The 17,218-nt window shown below is 42.9% G+C and overlaps 1 protein-coding gene across 2 annotated transcripts in view; it reads left to right on the top strand.

Moving 5' to 3' along the window:
* Nucleotides 1-2,375: 2,375 nt before the first annotated feature.
* The window catches only part of gal3st3 (galactose-3-O-sulfotransferase 3), a 30,109-nt gene continuing 15,266 nt past the window's right edge, over nucleotides 2,376-17,218 (top strand). The window contains exons 1-2 of one of the 2 annotated variants that reach the window (XM_026353349.1): nucleotides 2,376-2,748; nucleotides 15,435-15,540. In XM_026353349.1, the coding sequence (XP_026209134.1) occupies nucleotides 15,516-15,540 (25 nt within the window). In that variant the 5' untranslated portion in view covers nucleotides 2,376-2,748; nucleotides 15,435-15,515. The remainder of the gene's footprint in view (nucleotides 2,749-15,434; nucleotides 15,541-17,218) is intronic. The other variant, XM_026353351.1, reaches the window with a different exon arrangement.

The following is a 17,218-nucleotide window of genomic DNA, read 5'->3' as shown; positions in this document are numbered from 1 at the left end:
AAAGCAGCAGTAGAACACCTCTGTACACGTGAACTGTGTCTCCAAGTGGAAAAAACATGGAAATGACCAGAGATCCTACTGTGTGCTTCCTTTCCCCAGTATCCAAACTGTGCTGCATACATTTTTATAGCTTGGCTGATTCCACAGAGAATCAAACCATTGAGCCAGTCCACGCTTTGCTGGCGACACCCTCCACAACCTCATGACTCTGAATTATTCAGCTCCCTGGAGGAGCGGTGGGGCCCGTTAGCGGTGTAGGGGACCCCGCAGAGGTCAGAGTTATACCACAGCTCCAGCCGGAGCGCTCTCCATGTCTGCTGATTGCAGCCTGACAGCTCAAATGGAAGATGAAGCCAAGCGTATCCGGAGGGGGGGGGGCGTCTAGTAGCAGAGACCCCCCCATCTCCGCAGGCACAGAGGGAGTAGAGGCTGAGCTCAGTTTTTGATTTGGTCCTGGTTTCACTGATTTTCACTGTTTAGGAGGTTCCTTCACAGACAAAATGACGTTTGACGTTTGTGAAACTGTAGAGAAACTGAAGGAGGGATTTTCAGTGTCAGCATAAAAAAGAGGCTGTTAAATCAAAAACCTAAGGATGGCATTTGATTATTCCTCCACAAACGATGAAACCTCTCTTGCGAACAACTCGTATGAATAAACAGCTCAGAATAATTGAATATGACGGACTACAGCCATCTGCATACCTTTTGCTCATTTCACACTTACCTGATTCCTGCGTGGATGAAGTGAGAAGCATCATTATGGAGAATGGTAATGTGGCGTATCGTGACATATTACTGCTGTTTGCAGGAGGAATGGGTGACTTATCAGGAGCTCTCTTTGAAATTGGGCTTTTGAGATAAATGCACATTTAATAACATCAGTGTATTAATGACAATAAACAATTACTGATACACAAAAGAAAAGCATGGACTCAAGCAGGAGCTGAAACAAAAGGAAGCTTCCCGTCAATCAGAAAACACTTCCTAAAGCAAATATTGTCCGTTCAGCACAGAGGCGTCAAGCCTTATTGCAGAAGCGCAAATAAGCTTAAAACAATGAATGCAATGAATCCTAATGTCAGGGTGGTTTAACAAGCTGCGGAGAAGCTCTACAGCTCATCACCAGGAGGATCAATAGGAACAAGAGACAGCATCTCCCCCAATCAGTCAAGTCCACCGCTCCTCCCTGGAATAATGACCCACATGGAGGAGGCAATATCGCACTAACACGGGGCCTCATTAAATCATTACACCCCCGAGTACAGATCATTACTCAAAACCATGTGTCTGTCAGGACCCAGCAAGCATCCCACACCCTGCTGGAAAAAAATAAAACACGGAGGAATTCCTGAGGGAAAGAATGGTGTGATATAATAGGAAGGAAAAGCCAGGAAGCACAAGAAGGTACAAGAAGGTCACCAGTTAAGTAGGTTCCCAGTGAGTGAGAACAGCGTCCAGGCTGCAGCGTGAAGAAATAATATAGATGAGGACAGATCTCATGTACACAAAGATCCCAGCATGCACTTGATCAAGCTCCACTGTTATGACATAGTACAGTAGCTGTACCTTCACAGTGCAGCACCTCCAGTACCAGGGAAGTCTTTGCATGAAGCCATTAAAGGGGCATTCCAACTAATAACAGACACATGAAAAGACAAGTTGGAATTGTTAAGATCAGACACCACAGTGGGCGAACCTGTCAGCAAAGTGGAGATATCACTTTTTGTTTTCTCCTGACAGTCAGTCTGGATTTCTTTGCTTCTTTGCTTCACTGGGTGTTTTTTTCTTTTTGAAGATGCACAATACAGAGAGTGCAGCAGCTCAGAAGTAACACAGGGAACTGGTTACTTGCAGAAATACTTAAGGGAAATAATCAGTGTCCTCTGTTATAACAACAATGCTCTTTGTCGGGAAAAGGTTGCGAATAATGCATGAGGGAGGCCCCACTCCCAGGTTTGTCTGGGGTTCCCTAATGTGCCCCTGACTGCTGTGAATTTCCATACGAGTCTGCCATCAGGTCCCAGTTCAAATTCAAATGATCTTCAATGACATGGTCAGATGAGTTCATGCTGGAGCACAGCGGTGGCAAAACGCAACCGAGGAACACACAGGGCTCAAGTTGTGGCACAATAATCCGGACATCAGGCACTGTGGTTCTTATCATTGTTGTTATTTATTGGCACATATGGACGAGTTTCCGTTAGGATTGTCCATGCGCGTTAATGTGCTGGTGCGTGTGTGTGTGTGTGTGTGTGTGTGTGTGTGTGTGTGTGTGTGTGAGGACCATATGTGCTTGCTGTGTGCCTGTGTGCCAACGGACAGCACAGCATCCCCGCATCACAGACACAAACACGCGCATTGGCTACTGAAGAGAGAGAGAGAGACACAGAGAGACACAGAGAGAGACTCTCTCCTGTTTTGCTGCACGAGGAGAGGAGTCGCGAGGAGCCTCCGATGACAGACAGACAGCAGATCAGCTGCTTCACAGACTGCGACGCATGAACAATCACCAAACTGCACCAACACCGCACAAACCAGGGGAAGACGAGTGTAGGCGAGCAGCAGCAGGAGGAGGAGGTCCGGAGGCTTTCTCACAAAATAAAGAGGGACAGAGGAGAGGAAGAAGAGGACGAGGAGGAGGAGGAAGAGAGGAAAGCGGGGGCAGGCAGCCGGCTGGCCGGGACACGGAGCCCGTGTGAGGGGGAAAAAAATCACCGCTCCGACAGTCACATCCCTGAGATGAGAAAGGTGAGTGACGGTGCGCTCCCATTGTGTAATATCAGCATCTCTGTCCTACATGGCGTCTTTAATCCCCACTGTAGAGCAGTGGACATGTCTGATGCGCCGCGTTTGAAAGGGAAACGGGGCTGGTGTGGCACACGAGGGTCGCTGTTTGTTTGCGTTGTGCCGACGCTCCTGTTCTCTCTCCTCCGCTCCGCGGCGGGCACGTTTGCGCACCGCTCGGATGAAAGAAAGCGGATCGACGGGCGGACGGGAGCCACTTTCTCTACGGGGAACCGTAGCCACAGCCCACATGTGTGCAGTCTGGAGATGCGCGGCGGAGGGATTTCATTCAGCACGACCCCAAAATCTAATCTGATCTGGCCCACATTTAGCGCCGGGAGACCTCTGGAAGAGATTTCTGTTGTTTGTTGAACTGTGATGAGCGCTGTGTGTGAGTGTGTGTGTGTGTGTGAGTGTGTGTTGAGGAGGAGGCTGAGGGATGAGGAACAATGTTTATCGTGAGGCTTGTCATGATGATTGATTTCTCCAGTCCAGTTCAGTCAGATTAAGAGTGTGTGGACACCTATATGCCGGGAAATTAATTAAACCCGACGCTCAGATTAACCCCACAAGATGATCAGGGTGAACCCGGTGATGCACCACCATGAGAGAGGGGGGGATAGTTAATGACAAACTATTTATATCCGGTGCTTTATTGGATGTAGTATGCGCTAGTAACCCCGATTGCCGAACGTGGGTTCAATATTTTCCGCAACGCACATGTGAGTGACCCCCCCTTCATTAGCTGATTGGTTTGTTTATGGGGGAAAGTTGGCTGAAGTTTCTCCATCTGTTCTGTTTAGCGTTCAGACACAGCGTTAACACCAACTGGTGTTTTTTTACTGTTTGGTGGTTAGTTTAATGCTGGCCATGATCGACAGGTGTCAGCACAGCTTGCTGCGTGTGGAGCTGCGTAACCGCAGGCCACGGTGACCCATGCGCACCACAACGGTGAAGCCACCGGGTCGTTTTAATGTGATCAGGGTGATCAGGGTGTTCGTCCTGTCGATGTGTGTGTCTGCAGCAGAGAAGAGACGTGGGTTTGTAAGGTGAGAAGTACAAAATCAGTGCAAAGAGTGATGTGACAGTCGACTGATTGGATGAGGGGCGGCTGCTCTTCTTTGTGACAGCAGGACAGGTGCAAAGGAGAGTGGAGCTTCATATGTGTATGAATGGAAAACACACCTGGGAAAAAAGATCTGACTGTATTTATCCTATGAGAATATGATAGTGAACTAACCACTGCACTTAGTGCTGGTTAGAAAGTCTTCATCATTCTATAGCCTAGGTTGTTTAAAGTCTCTGTACCTAAAGGGAGCCAAATAAAGATGAGATGATGCAGTGAACACCGTGTTTTTGGTTCAGTGACACATCTTTTATTTATCATATCAATAATTAAATCTTATAGTCTCTGTATTTTTGTAACCAAATCTCTTAGGGTTTAGATCCAATTTGAGGTTTCAGGTGTGTTAGATACAGATTCAATGAACATAATGTAGGTAAAGACAGTACAGTGTTGGAAAATACCCAGGATTACAAGTATAGATGTTGATTATTAGAGCAGTGTAAGAATGAGGAGATCGGGCTATTCCCAATATTAATTGATAAAGACTCAATTAGGCAGTTTACTGAAAGTCATGGATCAAATCTGGTCCAGTTTTCAGGCAGTTTAAGGGTTAAATGGCGTCTTAATGCTTCTCCCCATTTGTTACTTCTCCTCCTTCTCATTTCTGTGCATTTGTGGAGCTGCCTGTCTGTCTGTGTCAACTATTTCTGTCTGCCTCCGTCCTTCTCTGCGATTCAGGAAGTGGGTTAGGAGAAGGCAGGTCGAGGTGACTTAATAAACTCTTTTGCGGCAGGTCGTTTACAAGCAGAGACCTGAAAAGGGCCCTTTTTATTCCTGCATGTCCGCAAGAAAAGGCACAAGACCGAGTGATGAATGTGAGCTCTGTTTGAAGAATAGCAATGCGGGGAATAACAATGGAGGGGAAGAAGAGGGGAAGAGGGGGTTGGAACAGTGACACACACATATACTCGTAAACAGTGCTCACACACACACACACACACACATACACACACACACACAAAGCCCTATCGAAAAAGTCAATATGATAAAGTGTGTTGTGCCGAAGATTAACTGCATAGCTGCGTTCAACCTCATCACAAGAGTCGTTTCAGACGGAGGGCGCCCTTTAAAGGCAACGCTCAGGGAAAGCAGTATATTTATACAATATTAGGCTGTGATATACGGCCCTGTGCGTGTTCACGTGCAGCGTCCCCCAAAGATGGAAGTTTTCAGGCACAGAGCCAGAAAGGCAGCACTGTTTACTGGAAGGAAGCACAACAATCCAGAAATGTTGGAGTTAAGTCCTTTATTTATTCCAGTTGTTTGCAGATGCTAAAAATTCAGTGGTAAAATATGAATACTTTTTAATGGCTGTTTCAAGATAATATGACCTCATTTTGGACACAGTCAATTTAAAACGTACCTTAACTAATAAACCAGCTTTCAAATGACCGAAAATCCACATTCACTTTCTCACTAAACATGCAGCCTGTGTTGTATAAAATGTCAGGATGATTTTTACAGACACTGACTGAATCAGACTCACTTAATTCACCTTGGCTTGTTATTTAACCTTTATTTAACCTGTCATGCCAACTAGGATGGAATTCTTCTTCTTTGCAATAATGAAACATGACAAGAGGAGTAAAAAAAAAACTCCTGCTGGTGGTTTATGGAAAATAAGGGCAACAGAAAACACGCTTGTTGCTTCAGAGCTTTGAGTGGAAGCTACAGTGAAGTGGCATAAAGTTCAGACGCCCATGAAAACACCCAGGAAATGAAAACACCGTTGTCTTTAGATTGTGTTTCTACTAGCTGGTATTGAGAGGAAGTGCACGGAGTTTGGGCAGACGTGTCTCTGGATGCAGAAGTATGTGATGTTTCTGTCTCAGGGCTCCACGAAGCATCAGCAGGTCTCCTTCATGTGTATTAATGGAGGCCGTGAGTGATTAGATTGCTTGTGATTAAAAATTTACTGGTGGGGAATCTTAGCTCACCACAGAAAACCAAGGGAATGTGTGTTTATTTGCATTTTTTTTTTAGCAACATGTGGATGTGAGCCCAGGCGAGATTAATGCTCCATGTTAACAAACCTCTTGGTTTGACCCTGGCCAGCTTGCATCAGCACACAAACACCATCCACTTGATCCCCTGTTGGGTTAATGCTGGCCGTGAGCAACCCTCCCCGCTGAGGCGCGTAAGCACACACACACACACACACACACACACACACACACACACACGCACACACAAACAAACATTGAACTCCAGCCAACTTTCAGCCACTTTGATGCATTAGTGCAAAGGTGCATTTTCTCCTTGTTGGAGTGTGGGATCAGATTGATTTAGATGAAGAGGCGGCGCTGCAGTTTGAGATTAGTGGCAAGATTAGAGGTGATGCGTACTTACAGAGAGGCTGTAAAGTTGAAAATCACTTTTCTTCCGCTGTGCTGCTTTCTGTCATGGAGTCGTACTGATTCACCGTCAGCCCCCCAGCTGAATAAGAGACATCTGTACGTAAGCGACGGCTTGAATGTGAGCGTTGACGAGCGAGCAAAGGTTGAGACAAAGCTTTCAAATAGTGAAAAATGTATTCTAGAGGGCTCTTTATCTCTTGACAAAATTAAAAAGGCTTTTATTGTGGTAGTCACACGTCTGGCTGCGGCTGCTGGTGCCAGATGAAGGCAGATGGACGAGGGTTTTGTCGGGGTTTGGGCCCGGCTCCAGGGAGCAGCCCTTGGTGTGAACATTTTTATCTACTTGTAGATGTTCCATGGCCAGATTCTAGCAGACCAGATTAAAATGGTCTGGGCAGGAAGATTATGGGGACAAAGTCCTGTTTCTGGATGGGCCTGCTGTTCAGCTATTTGTTAAAAATACTGAGAGCATCTTCGATTGGGAATTGTTATGGAGGGAGACACTCCTCTGATGAAGGTGTATGCAGGATATATATTCAACAATTATGTGGAAGTTGGTAAATGTGCTTTTTCTAATAATGTTAAAATTAAAGAACGCTAATCTCATGACTAAAAATGTACTAACTCTTCTACCAAGTATGTTTCTCTAGTAGGGATCTGATACTTTGTGATGTAATGTTGTATTTCCAAAAGGAGCTTTATCCTTTACTGCCTCATATTTGACTAATGTTTGACTCGGTTAGGAACATTGTTGCCTATCAAAATACATTAAAATGCCATGCAAAGGTTGAAGTAGCTTTGTTTGCTTTGAGTAGTGCCCACAGGGTCGAAACTCTGGTCTTCAGCTGGATTTTAGCATTTTTGAAAGTGAACATTTTGCCTGTGGAAATTCCACTTGCTAATATTGTATGAGGAGAAAGTCGACCCTTCCATGCAGTACTGAGCAAAAAAAAACAAAACAACAGTAATAAAGCTATGATCCTATTTGGCCCCAACAATAGGCTCACCCAGCTGACACGTAGGGCCAAGACAGAGAACAACACAAGCATAAAAATAAGGGACTGAGAGTAGAGTCAGATTGCCGTGCAGGAAGTTAAACCGTGGCGAAGAGGGGTCACACAACATCAACGATTTTGGAAATGGTTCAGGTTTCTAAAGCTGGATCAACAGCAGAGTGATATCTGTAGCAAAATATGCAGGTGGCCTGTGCTGACACAGACAGGGAAACACAACTAATCTCCTCCACCATTTGAACAGGTAACATTATAAGCGTGCCCTCCCAAACTGATAGCAATCAGTTTGGTGCGTCGTCGACATGCACCGAAGTAACCGGGTTACAGTCAGACATCTCGTGTCAGCTCATTTCTTAACTGACTTGTAAACGGGAACTGGAGTAGTCTCACATGATTTCCAGAGGTACATTTCTCGGATTACTCTGTATACCCATAACCGGGTTTCTAATTGGCTTTTAGAAGAGAGTATGTGCAGAACAAAGGCTGCTGACAGGTCGCCACTCTTCTACTATCAGCTGAGACGTTTGGCTGGATGAAAGGAAAGATGACTACACGGAACGAGGCCACCTCGATTTGAAATCAAGTCCGCCCAGAGTCTGACTGAAGCTGAAACCAACACAAAGTTCCCTGTAGACGTCTAAATAAGTCAATTTTGACCTATTATAGTAGTTCTTATCACTATAAAGATTATATTCTTTGTACATGACAACTCTATGTGCTGATGAACATCACTGAAAGCTCCCACACACTTGGATCTTGAGGTGGAATCCAACACTGAGCATAACTGTAACCATAAGTGCCAACTACTATGGTGATACCACTTGTTCTGATTGGGATAATCAGATTAGAGTTCTTATAATCTGATCATCACACATGCCCTAATGTCCTGTTTGTTTATAAATTTCTCCCTAAACATCCACTTGTCTGGGGTTTCTTCCTCTTTTATTCCACTTGAAACCTGACATGACTTAAAGTCGCGGACAGTTGATGTGCTGCCGAGTCCTGGTGTTGATCGCCGTTCTGATTGGAAATGTTGGGCGTTTTATTTACGTGGTGCTGTTCCCATGAACCCGCAGGAAACACAAGCCCCCTCTGAAGAGAAAGACGAGGCCTGCTGCACACAGAAAGCCACATCAAACACGCTCGTCCTGGAGAACAAACGGAGCTGGTCAGTAAGAACACACGGTGCTGGTATCGACTCCGGGGCCTGTAACAACGAGCCACTCGATACGTTATCTATAGAATCAGCTGCACAAAATAATCCAGAAACCAGATACTCCGAACTGAATATCACTTTTCAGCGTCCGGTTCAGTAAAGGCCTTCACCAGGAGGGTCTGGGCTTGACGAACCCATGGACGAATCTTCAGATAAACATGGCACAAATACAAATCCGTTTTCCCACTTCACCTCTCTGGATTTGAAAAGAAATGACAGGATTCATTTTGGGGTCCATTTGGGGCTAATGCTTTGATTTGTTCCAACAATAAAAGGATTTGACCTCAAATCCTTTGTGTTGTTTATTCTAACTGAGAAATGTGGGATTATTTGTCATTCATTTCTTAAACATAACTGCGATCGAGAGCTCCACACACACAGTCGAATCATATTTTGGTTGTGTCATGCGGTTGGTTTTCGCCACATCTCTTCGTCACTTAATTACATGTTTGCTCTGATGAGCAGGAGGAACGTAGGGAGTGTGTTGAGCCTCTGTAAACGGTTAAATGTTTTTTCCCTTCCTGTGTCATTAGAGGACTTCAGGCCCCCAGGGCCATGTTTTAAATGCGTGTGATCTTTTGACCTACTCACCTGTGTGAATGTTTGTGGATGTTATTGGGAGTTCATGTGCTTTATTTATTCACATCAGTGCCTCTATTAGCATGTATATGTATTTGTTTGTTGGGTACAGAGGGCGCCCTCCCCCGGGGGTTCTGGTCTGGCACCTTAATTAATCTGTTTACTGGCTTGAGGGCTTAGAAAGGCCGCTACAGAGAGCCTGGCTGCGTCCTACCAGCAAAATACCACAGAGCACACAAGAAGACACACGCACATGTGCAGTTAATGACCTCTGTGTAGTCCCGTAAATGGAAATATCCCTTTTAAACAACGTGGGTCTAGTTTAGCTTTGGCCATCATTTCTAGTAAACAAGTCTGCACATGTTAAGACTAAAAGAAACATTTATGCGGTCGGTCAGTTACTTATTTACATACACAAAAATGTGGACTTTATTTTAATATTAATAATAATTCTGATTATATTACACAAATAGTTGAAAACGTCCATCACACTTCACGAACTGATGTCCTATAATAATATTGATGTTGCTGTTGCACAGTGAAGGATCATTACAAACGTTTTGCAGGATCCAATGTTTGGTTTGAGCCCCAAATAAACTGTTTAGAGCTTAAACAATTATTAGTTAGTTATTCAACTCAAAATGAATTGCTAAATATTTTCATAAGCCATTTATTGTTGTTGTTTTATCTTTCAAGCTAAATCTGCAGAGATTGTTTTATAGGTCAGACAAAAATAAGACATTTAAAGACATCATCTTGAACAATTGTGACATTTTGTGACATTTTAACAGGTTTATGACATTTGATAATTGATCCAAAATGGCTTGGTTACAGCCCATCTGACCATCTGATAACACATTTTTTGCTCCAGACTCAGCGGTTGTTTTGGTTGGTGTGCGTTGTCGTTGTCGAGATCTAAAGCACTGTGGTCCTCACAAAGATAGAAGGCCAAGATAGACACTCATAGATAGAAGCAGGTATGACACAGACGCACAGTAAATACAGGTGTGCAAGCAATGAGGAATACATATTGACATACCCACACACTAACTGAACACACAAATGCATGCACGGGTGCACACAATCAAAAGCTTATGCATATGCATGTAGACACACAGACACATAAAAGCTCTGTGTGTGTGTGTGTGTGTGTGTGTGTGTGTGTGTGTGTGTGTGTGTGTGTGTGTGTGTGTGTGTGTGTGTGTGTGTGTGTGTGTGTCGTATGCAGGCTGTTTCTTTCGTAAACATATTCTCCTTTTCTTTTACTTTTCCTGCAGCACAAACAGCGTGTCGTCTGGATGTTTGCTTGAGATGCTCGAGTGGGGTGTGAAATCTGATTACGGTCTTACACAGCTTCCCTCAGCGGCGGGAGGGCGATCACTGTTCCTGCCGCCTCGCCTGCCCCGTCTGGCTGCCCTCCTTCCGATATTCCCTTTCCCCTCTGTGGGTGTCTCTTGTCTGCATCACCCTGTATAATGGCGCTGCAGGCTGGTTCAGGGGTTGGATAGACTCTCCTGTAGCTGAAAGGCTACGCGTTTGATCCCTGCAGCGGTCAACGTGTGCTCTGCTCAGGTGCTGTTTGAGGAAGACTAAAAATCTTAAAGAAAAGGGCACGAAGGGCAGTTTTTGTCAGCTTTTGTACCTTTCCGATTCATGTTGATGTTTCTATTTCCACCACAGTTCGAGGTAAAACATGAAGTTTAGGTGTCACTACCTCAGAATAAAAGATTGGGAGCTTTAAACGGTTCAAATTCATTATGCAAGTCGAAGTCACATGGTAAAAATGAAGTCAAGTGCTCCACTAAGAAAGTGATTTCATCTCATTAGATGAGTAATAATAGAAAATAATGCTGAAAGCACCAACAGTACTCATTATACAGAATGACCATATAACCATTATTGTAGCTGGTAAAGGTGGAGCTGACTTTAGCCACATTTGAAACCCGCAGCTGCAAAAGCTGTCGATGTGAAGTCATGTCTAAATGTTCCATCTCAGCGTCGCTGTCAGAGCACCACGCCTTTATTAGCAGCTTTCTGAGTCACTAAACAGCATCACAGTGTCTCCACATGTGCTGATTTAAGTGAACTGACTTTGATGCGAGATGTGCAACTTGGAGAAAACATCGATAGTGTCAAACCACCGCCAGGACCGCCACACTCGCTTGATGTGGGAGCGCCGTCCTTCTTTTATCCTTCTGGGTCTGTTGTTTCTGCAGCTTGCCTCCAGTATTTCAACAACCTTCTGTCCACATATTTTCTCTGAGCTCAACACATTTTCTCTGTTTGTGTCTCATCTGTGTGACTGTTTGCTTTCCAAATATCTGTCTCACCACCTGCTCAGCTGCTTAAATATCCTTAGAATATCACAGAACACCTCCAGTGCAGTATAACTAAATCATGTAGCTATTTTACATTTTATTACTATTTATTATTTTTAACTTGCCTCATTTGTTTTTTTTCCCCCTCCATTCTCAATTCCTGCCTCCCTCTTTGCTGTACGCTGTTTCACCACAGGCAGCTTGGCCAACAGCTTTGGACATTTTTAGAATGACGGAAACTTGTGAGGACAGTGTGTTTATTGTTCCACTAATTCAGTTAATAACTTAGACTCTGGCACGCTGTCTGAAGTGATCCCCCTGCTAAAAGCAGGACGACCTGGAATTTGATTCATTGCAAATTGAAGGCAAACAGAAAAACAAGTGGATATAGGACATTAACACAGCAGGTGGTCGCCAGCTTCTAACAGACATTTGTGGTTTCACCAATTTTATCCTAACCCTTTAAGTAGTAAAAATGCAAAGGTTTGAAGTGCAGTCGATATTTCCTGCCAGTTTCTTGGTGACACGCCTCTACTTGGCAGCTCTAATCACAACTGGACGTCCTTTCTGTCTGCTCCTCTTGTTAATTACCTCACATATTACTGTAAAACACAGACCACAATATTATGGCTTAGTTGCTTTTTAATTTCTCAATTATCACAGCAGAAACCACCAGAATTAACCAGGGACCTCTCTCCTATCAGTATGATAAACAGGGTGAACTGCTTGCTCAAGCGATAATCAACAAACTAGACACCCAATTAAGCCCATTTGACCCAGTCATAATTGGATATGAATGAGGACAGTGCCTTCTGAAGTGCTATCTAATTGCTTGGAGGGATTTTCACTATCAGAGAGATGTTATATTGATCTAGTATGTATTGATCTTGCTTATTGCTGCTTACACAGAGGCTTATCAGCTCATTAGCGTATGTTGTGTTTGTAAATGAGGCGCTGTGGGTGTAAAGCCGGCGAGGGTTGGAGTTCAGCAGCACAGGTAATGACTGTTTACTATGTGGTCAATATGGTTTTCCACCATGAATGCAATGGACTTTACATAGTTATTACACTGATTTTGATAGTTTCTGTTCCAGGTTTTGTGGTTTCATTCATCTTATGGCCTATTAACATACTATTGTAGATACAGTCTCCCTTCAGATCAGTCGTTAAAGCTAAATAAACTAGTAGGTCACCTCTTAGTTTGGGCAGGTTCAAGCCGTGACATTCACAGTTTCCTTAGTAAACACTAGCATTAAAGCTGCTCAGTCAGTGAGTAACAACAATGATGAACCCAGCAGCTATATGAATCAGGTGCAGACTGTCTGCTAAAGGGAACATATAAAAAAACTTTAATGGATAGACACACACACAAAGTCATAAACTCTTTAAGCTGCTACTGTGAAATGACTGTGAAACACAGACCATAATGTTTAATGTTTACTGTCAGTGGTTCTGCTTTTGGGTTAAAGGTTAATAGTGCTTGATACAGATTAAAGTAAAGACAGTTCTACACACAATGTAAGCATATGTGCTACAGCAATGCATGTATTTACACAGCTGTCAAGTACACATTGTAATTCACTGTAATAGTCTGACAGAATATCAGAGGCACTACACTTGTTTGAAAGAAGAGTAAACAAAAGCAGGTTGTCTCCAAATGATGATGCAGACTTTAACTTTAGCTGCACTTTGAAGAGGCGTACACAGCATTTAAATATATATCAGTATAATCAAAAAAGACAAAGATAGACAGCAGAAGGAAGGAAGACACACAGCTGTTGACAAAAGACTTGTGTAGAGTGTTTGAGAATAAAGATCAGCTGTTTTGTTTCTCCTAATGACATAAAGAAGGATTAGACAGGAAACATCATAAACATCTTGTAATGGTGATTATACCATGTAGAGAAAAGCTGAGATCTCCGATTGAGCACATTTTCTGTAATTTGCGATAAATGCTTATTTATGTAAATAGGTAGGCCAAAACATTAGAACCACTGCCTACATGATGCACTATGTTATCATCAGTAATAAACATATAGTACAATATCACCTTTTAGACGGTTTCAACAAAAACGGAGCAATTTAAACCTTGTAAAAGTAGAATTCATGGCAGAGCTGCTGTGTTGGATTATAGGTGTACCTAATAAAGTGGCTGACTGCATTCGCACTGAGGCTGCATATGAACAGGGATTTATGTGCTGCACAACTGTTGTGATCAATATCTTTGAAAGAAATCTATGACATATTTACACATGAGCAGCCCAGCTCTGTCAGGCAGCCAAACGCCTGCTCAATGTAATGCTACAGTAGGCTTGAGATTTATAACTTATAACATGACATGTATTATTGTTATTATCTTCATCTCATTAATAATAATAATAATACATTTATTTATAGAGCACTTTTCTAAACATATGTTACAAAGTGCTTCTCAAAAGAGACAAAAACACATGTAGCCCAAACAGTGGAGGGAACCAGGCTCAAGTTAAAAACAATAATACAAAACACAACAACTACCACATCAGTCCTTGGGAAGACCGGTTCCAACGTAAAGACATTGTAATCTAATGGAGAGTCCTCCCAAGGACAGATTTGTTTTAGTTTACAGAAGATCACAAAAGGCTTGACGGTAGAGGTATGTTTTAACGAGAGATTTAAAAGATGTTACTGAGTCAGCTGATCTTATTTTCTCAGGTAAGTTGTTCAAGAGTTTGGGGCTATAACTGAAAAGGCTCTGTCTCCTCTAGTAGTCATTCTGACATCAGGGACATACAGAAGATTTCTACCAGAGGATCTCAGGCTACGTGCAGGCTCATAAGGCTTTAAAAGCTGGGATAAATAGCCGGGGGAAAGGCCATGCAGAGCTTTAAAAGTTATTAATAATATCTTAAAATCAATCCTAAAACATACTGGCAGCCAGTGTAAGGAAGCTAATACAGGAGTGATGTGATCGTATTTTCTTTTTCTAGTTAAGAGTCTTGCAGCTGAGTTCTGAACAATCTGGAGCCGATTAATAGATTTCTGGCTGAGACAGGTGAACAGACTGTTGCAATAGTCAAGGCGTGAGGAAATAAATGCATGTAGGATTACTTCAGTGTCATGAAATGAAAGAATTGAAAGTATTTTGGAGATATTTCTAAGATGATAAAAACATGCCTGAACAAGCTTTGTGACATGATGCTCGAAGTTAAGTTTACTATCAAACCAAACACCAAGACTTTTTGCTTTTAGAATGAGCGGTCTCTGTGCTGTGGTGTTTGCAAAAACCAGATTGCAATTTGTCAAAAATGTTATAGTTGTCTGCAGCTAGAAATAAGAGTTTAGACACGTACTTTTCTAAAATCTTTGATATGAAGGGTAGTTTGGAGATTGGTCTGTAGTTTTCAGGGGATGAGGGATCTAGACCAGGTTTTTTTCAAAAGAGGTTGCACATGCAATTTTAAAATAATCTGGCAAAATTCCAGTTGGCAGAGAAGTATTAAAAATAATCAGGCGAGAGGGAGCAAGCGGATCAATGATGACAATGACAATGACAATTAAGAACTTAGTTGGGATCACATCCACTGGACTGGAAGATGGTTTCATTTTAGAGACAGTAGTAGCTCAAAAAAGGTCATGGGGGGAAACCGACTTGAAGTGCCTTCTCTAAAAGGGTGTGAGACGATGACTGGTGAGGTGTTGGGGATAACAGAAGCTCTGACTGATTCTATTTTATCATTAAAATAGGTTAAGAACTTAGTAGAAATTGTGGGTAAAATCTATTGGGATTATGAAAAAAAACCCTGTTCCTCACTGCGCACTTCTCTCTGTCACAGACTCATACTCCTCGTTAAATTGACTTACGTTGATATTTGTATTTTTCTTTTTATACTAATCACCAAAACCCACCCTGCCTGTCTGTCCACCTCAGAAGCACTTATAAGTTGCAGATGAAAGTTGGCAAGCTTTTTAAAGAAGCTTGTGTATATTCTGCTGTGGTGCTGAGGAGCCTTTAATGTTCCTTCTATCTCCAATTGTGACAGCGTTTCTGCTTAATTGCAGCACGCAGGCAGCTCCTTTGGTTTTCTGCTCTGGTGCTGGCAAAATCAAAGCTCTCCGGGTTGAGATATTCCCAGCGGGGCCATGTGGGATGAAGTGGAGGGTTTTGGTAAGTATTTAATTTTGAAATATACACTAACTCTTGAGAGATCCTGGCGTATTTAGATTAATAAACCTTGCCTGTTTGTCACGGCGATGAAGTGGGTCTTCTCTTTAATCTTTAGCAAGAAGCAAAAACCCCTAAGTGGCACACTGCAGCAGAATGAACTGCCATCCAATAAAACCAGGAACACTAAATAGGCTGTGGTCCAAACGAACCTGCTGGATCACTCAGCTCTCTCGGCACTACGCTAGTAATTGGCGCCAAGCTTGAGCACAAAGTAGTGGCCGAGGGGCGTTTGTGAAAAACAGGCTCTGTAACAGCAACAATAGCGAAGTGTGTATGACACACGCGTTAACTGGGCTGATGTCAGGCCGACAAGAAGCAGTGATCTTGTCTTTTGGGGGTGATTCCAGGTTTTGCCCTGAACATCCAATTCATTTATCAAGGAGGCTGCATTTTATGTAAATGAACGGCTGAGTTGCAAAAGCACATCATAATATGAATGAAGCTAAATAAAGAGGAGAAAGTAATATTTCAGAGGACACGCTGCACACTGTACTGTAGGGGTAAACACACACCCATCACTCGCCCAATCAAAAGAATCCACATTGTTTTGGGGGTGCTTATGATCTAAATTTTATTATTATTATTTTATTTTCAGTGCCACCTGAGCTGACAAAGTCTTGATTGTTCATTTCTGTCCAAAGCTTGGAGAAAATTGAAGCGGTCGTCCTTTGTTGTTTAATAATTATGTGCTGGTGTTTCAGAAGTACTTCAATACTAAATCAATTTTCTCTTGCAAGAAATGAAGCCTTCCTCATTCCCACTGCAAAACAGTTCATGCAGTCGCATATCTATAAAAACGATATTCAGCCTCAACTTTATTTGATCATAGCATGTTAAAAAACATTCTAAAGACCTAGGTGTTAGCTTTTCTATTGCGAACATATTAATATCCTGACATTAGCATTTAGCTCAAAGCAGTATTGCCAGTACAGCCTCACAGATCTGCAAGCGTGGCTGTAGACTGTTTCAGAAAGGCTTGGAGTGAGATCTTCAAAATAAAAGCACTGACTGTACAAGTGGACGCACACAACGCCGTGCATGTCCAGCCATTTTGTCTAACCATACTGCTACCACGTAAGGCTCCGGTTCTGCATACTTTAGTGTTTCAGTGTTAAAGTGAATTAGGGACACCTGTACCATCTAATGTTTGGGGGGTGGCCAAACCAGGTCCTTGAGAACCATCGTCCTGCTTGTTTTCCCACCATCCCTGCAATGACAACCTTTTTCAGGGTTGTCTTAAAAGTTTCCATGGTACTTTATAGATGACTCAGCAGAAAGACACAGGCAATTGTTCTGAAAATGAAAACACGATGGTATTAAAGCCGTATTCTCACATGAACTCTGGACAGTGTCCAGAGAATCAGGTCCTTTGTCTCGTATGCCATACTTAGCACACAACAAGAGGTTTCTCTGTGTCAGATTTCTTCCTCCTTACTGGAAATTGGGGGGTAGTGCTGGTAGCGTGTGAAGAAACATGATGTGACATGTTAAAAATCACATGACTATTGTCAACTCGCCCACAGTGAATTCTCCAGATAATTAACTGCTGTGTTCACACATGGTCTCAATAGAACATGACGTAGTCTTTGTACCACGGAGCTGTTGTTTGGACTAACTG

The sequence above is a fragment of the Anabas testudineus genome, chromosome 18 (genome assembly GCF_900324465.2).
Source record: "Anabas testudineus chromosome 18, fAnaTes1.2, whole genome shotgun sequence".
In the NCBI taxonomy this organism is placed as follows: Eukaryota; Metazoa; Chordata; class Actinopteri; order Anabantiformes; family Anabantidae; genus Anabas; species Anabas testudineus.
The sequence above is the reverse complement of the archived record's forward strand: the minus strand, read 5'-3'. Positions and strand labels throughout refer to the sequence as shown.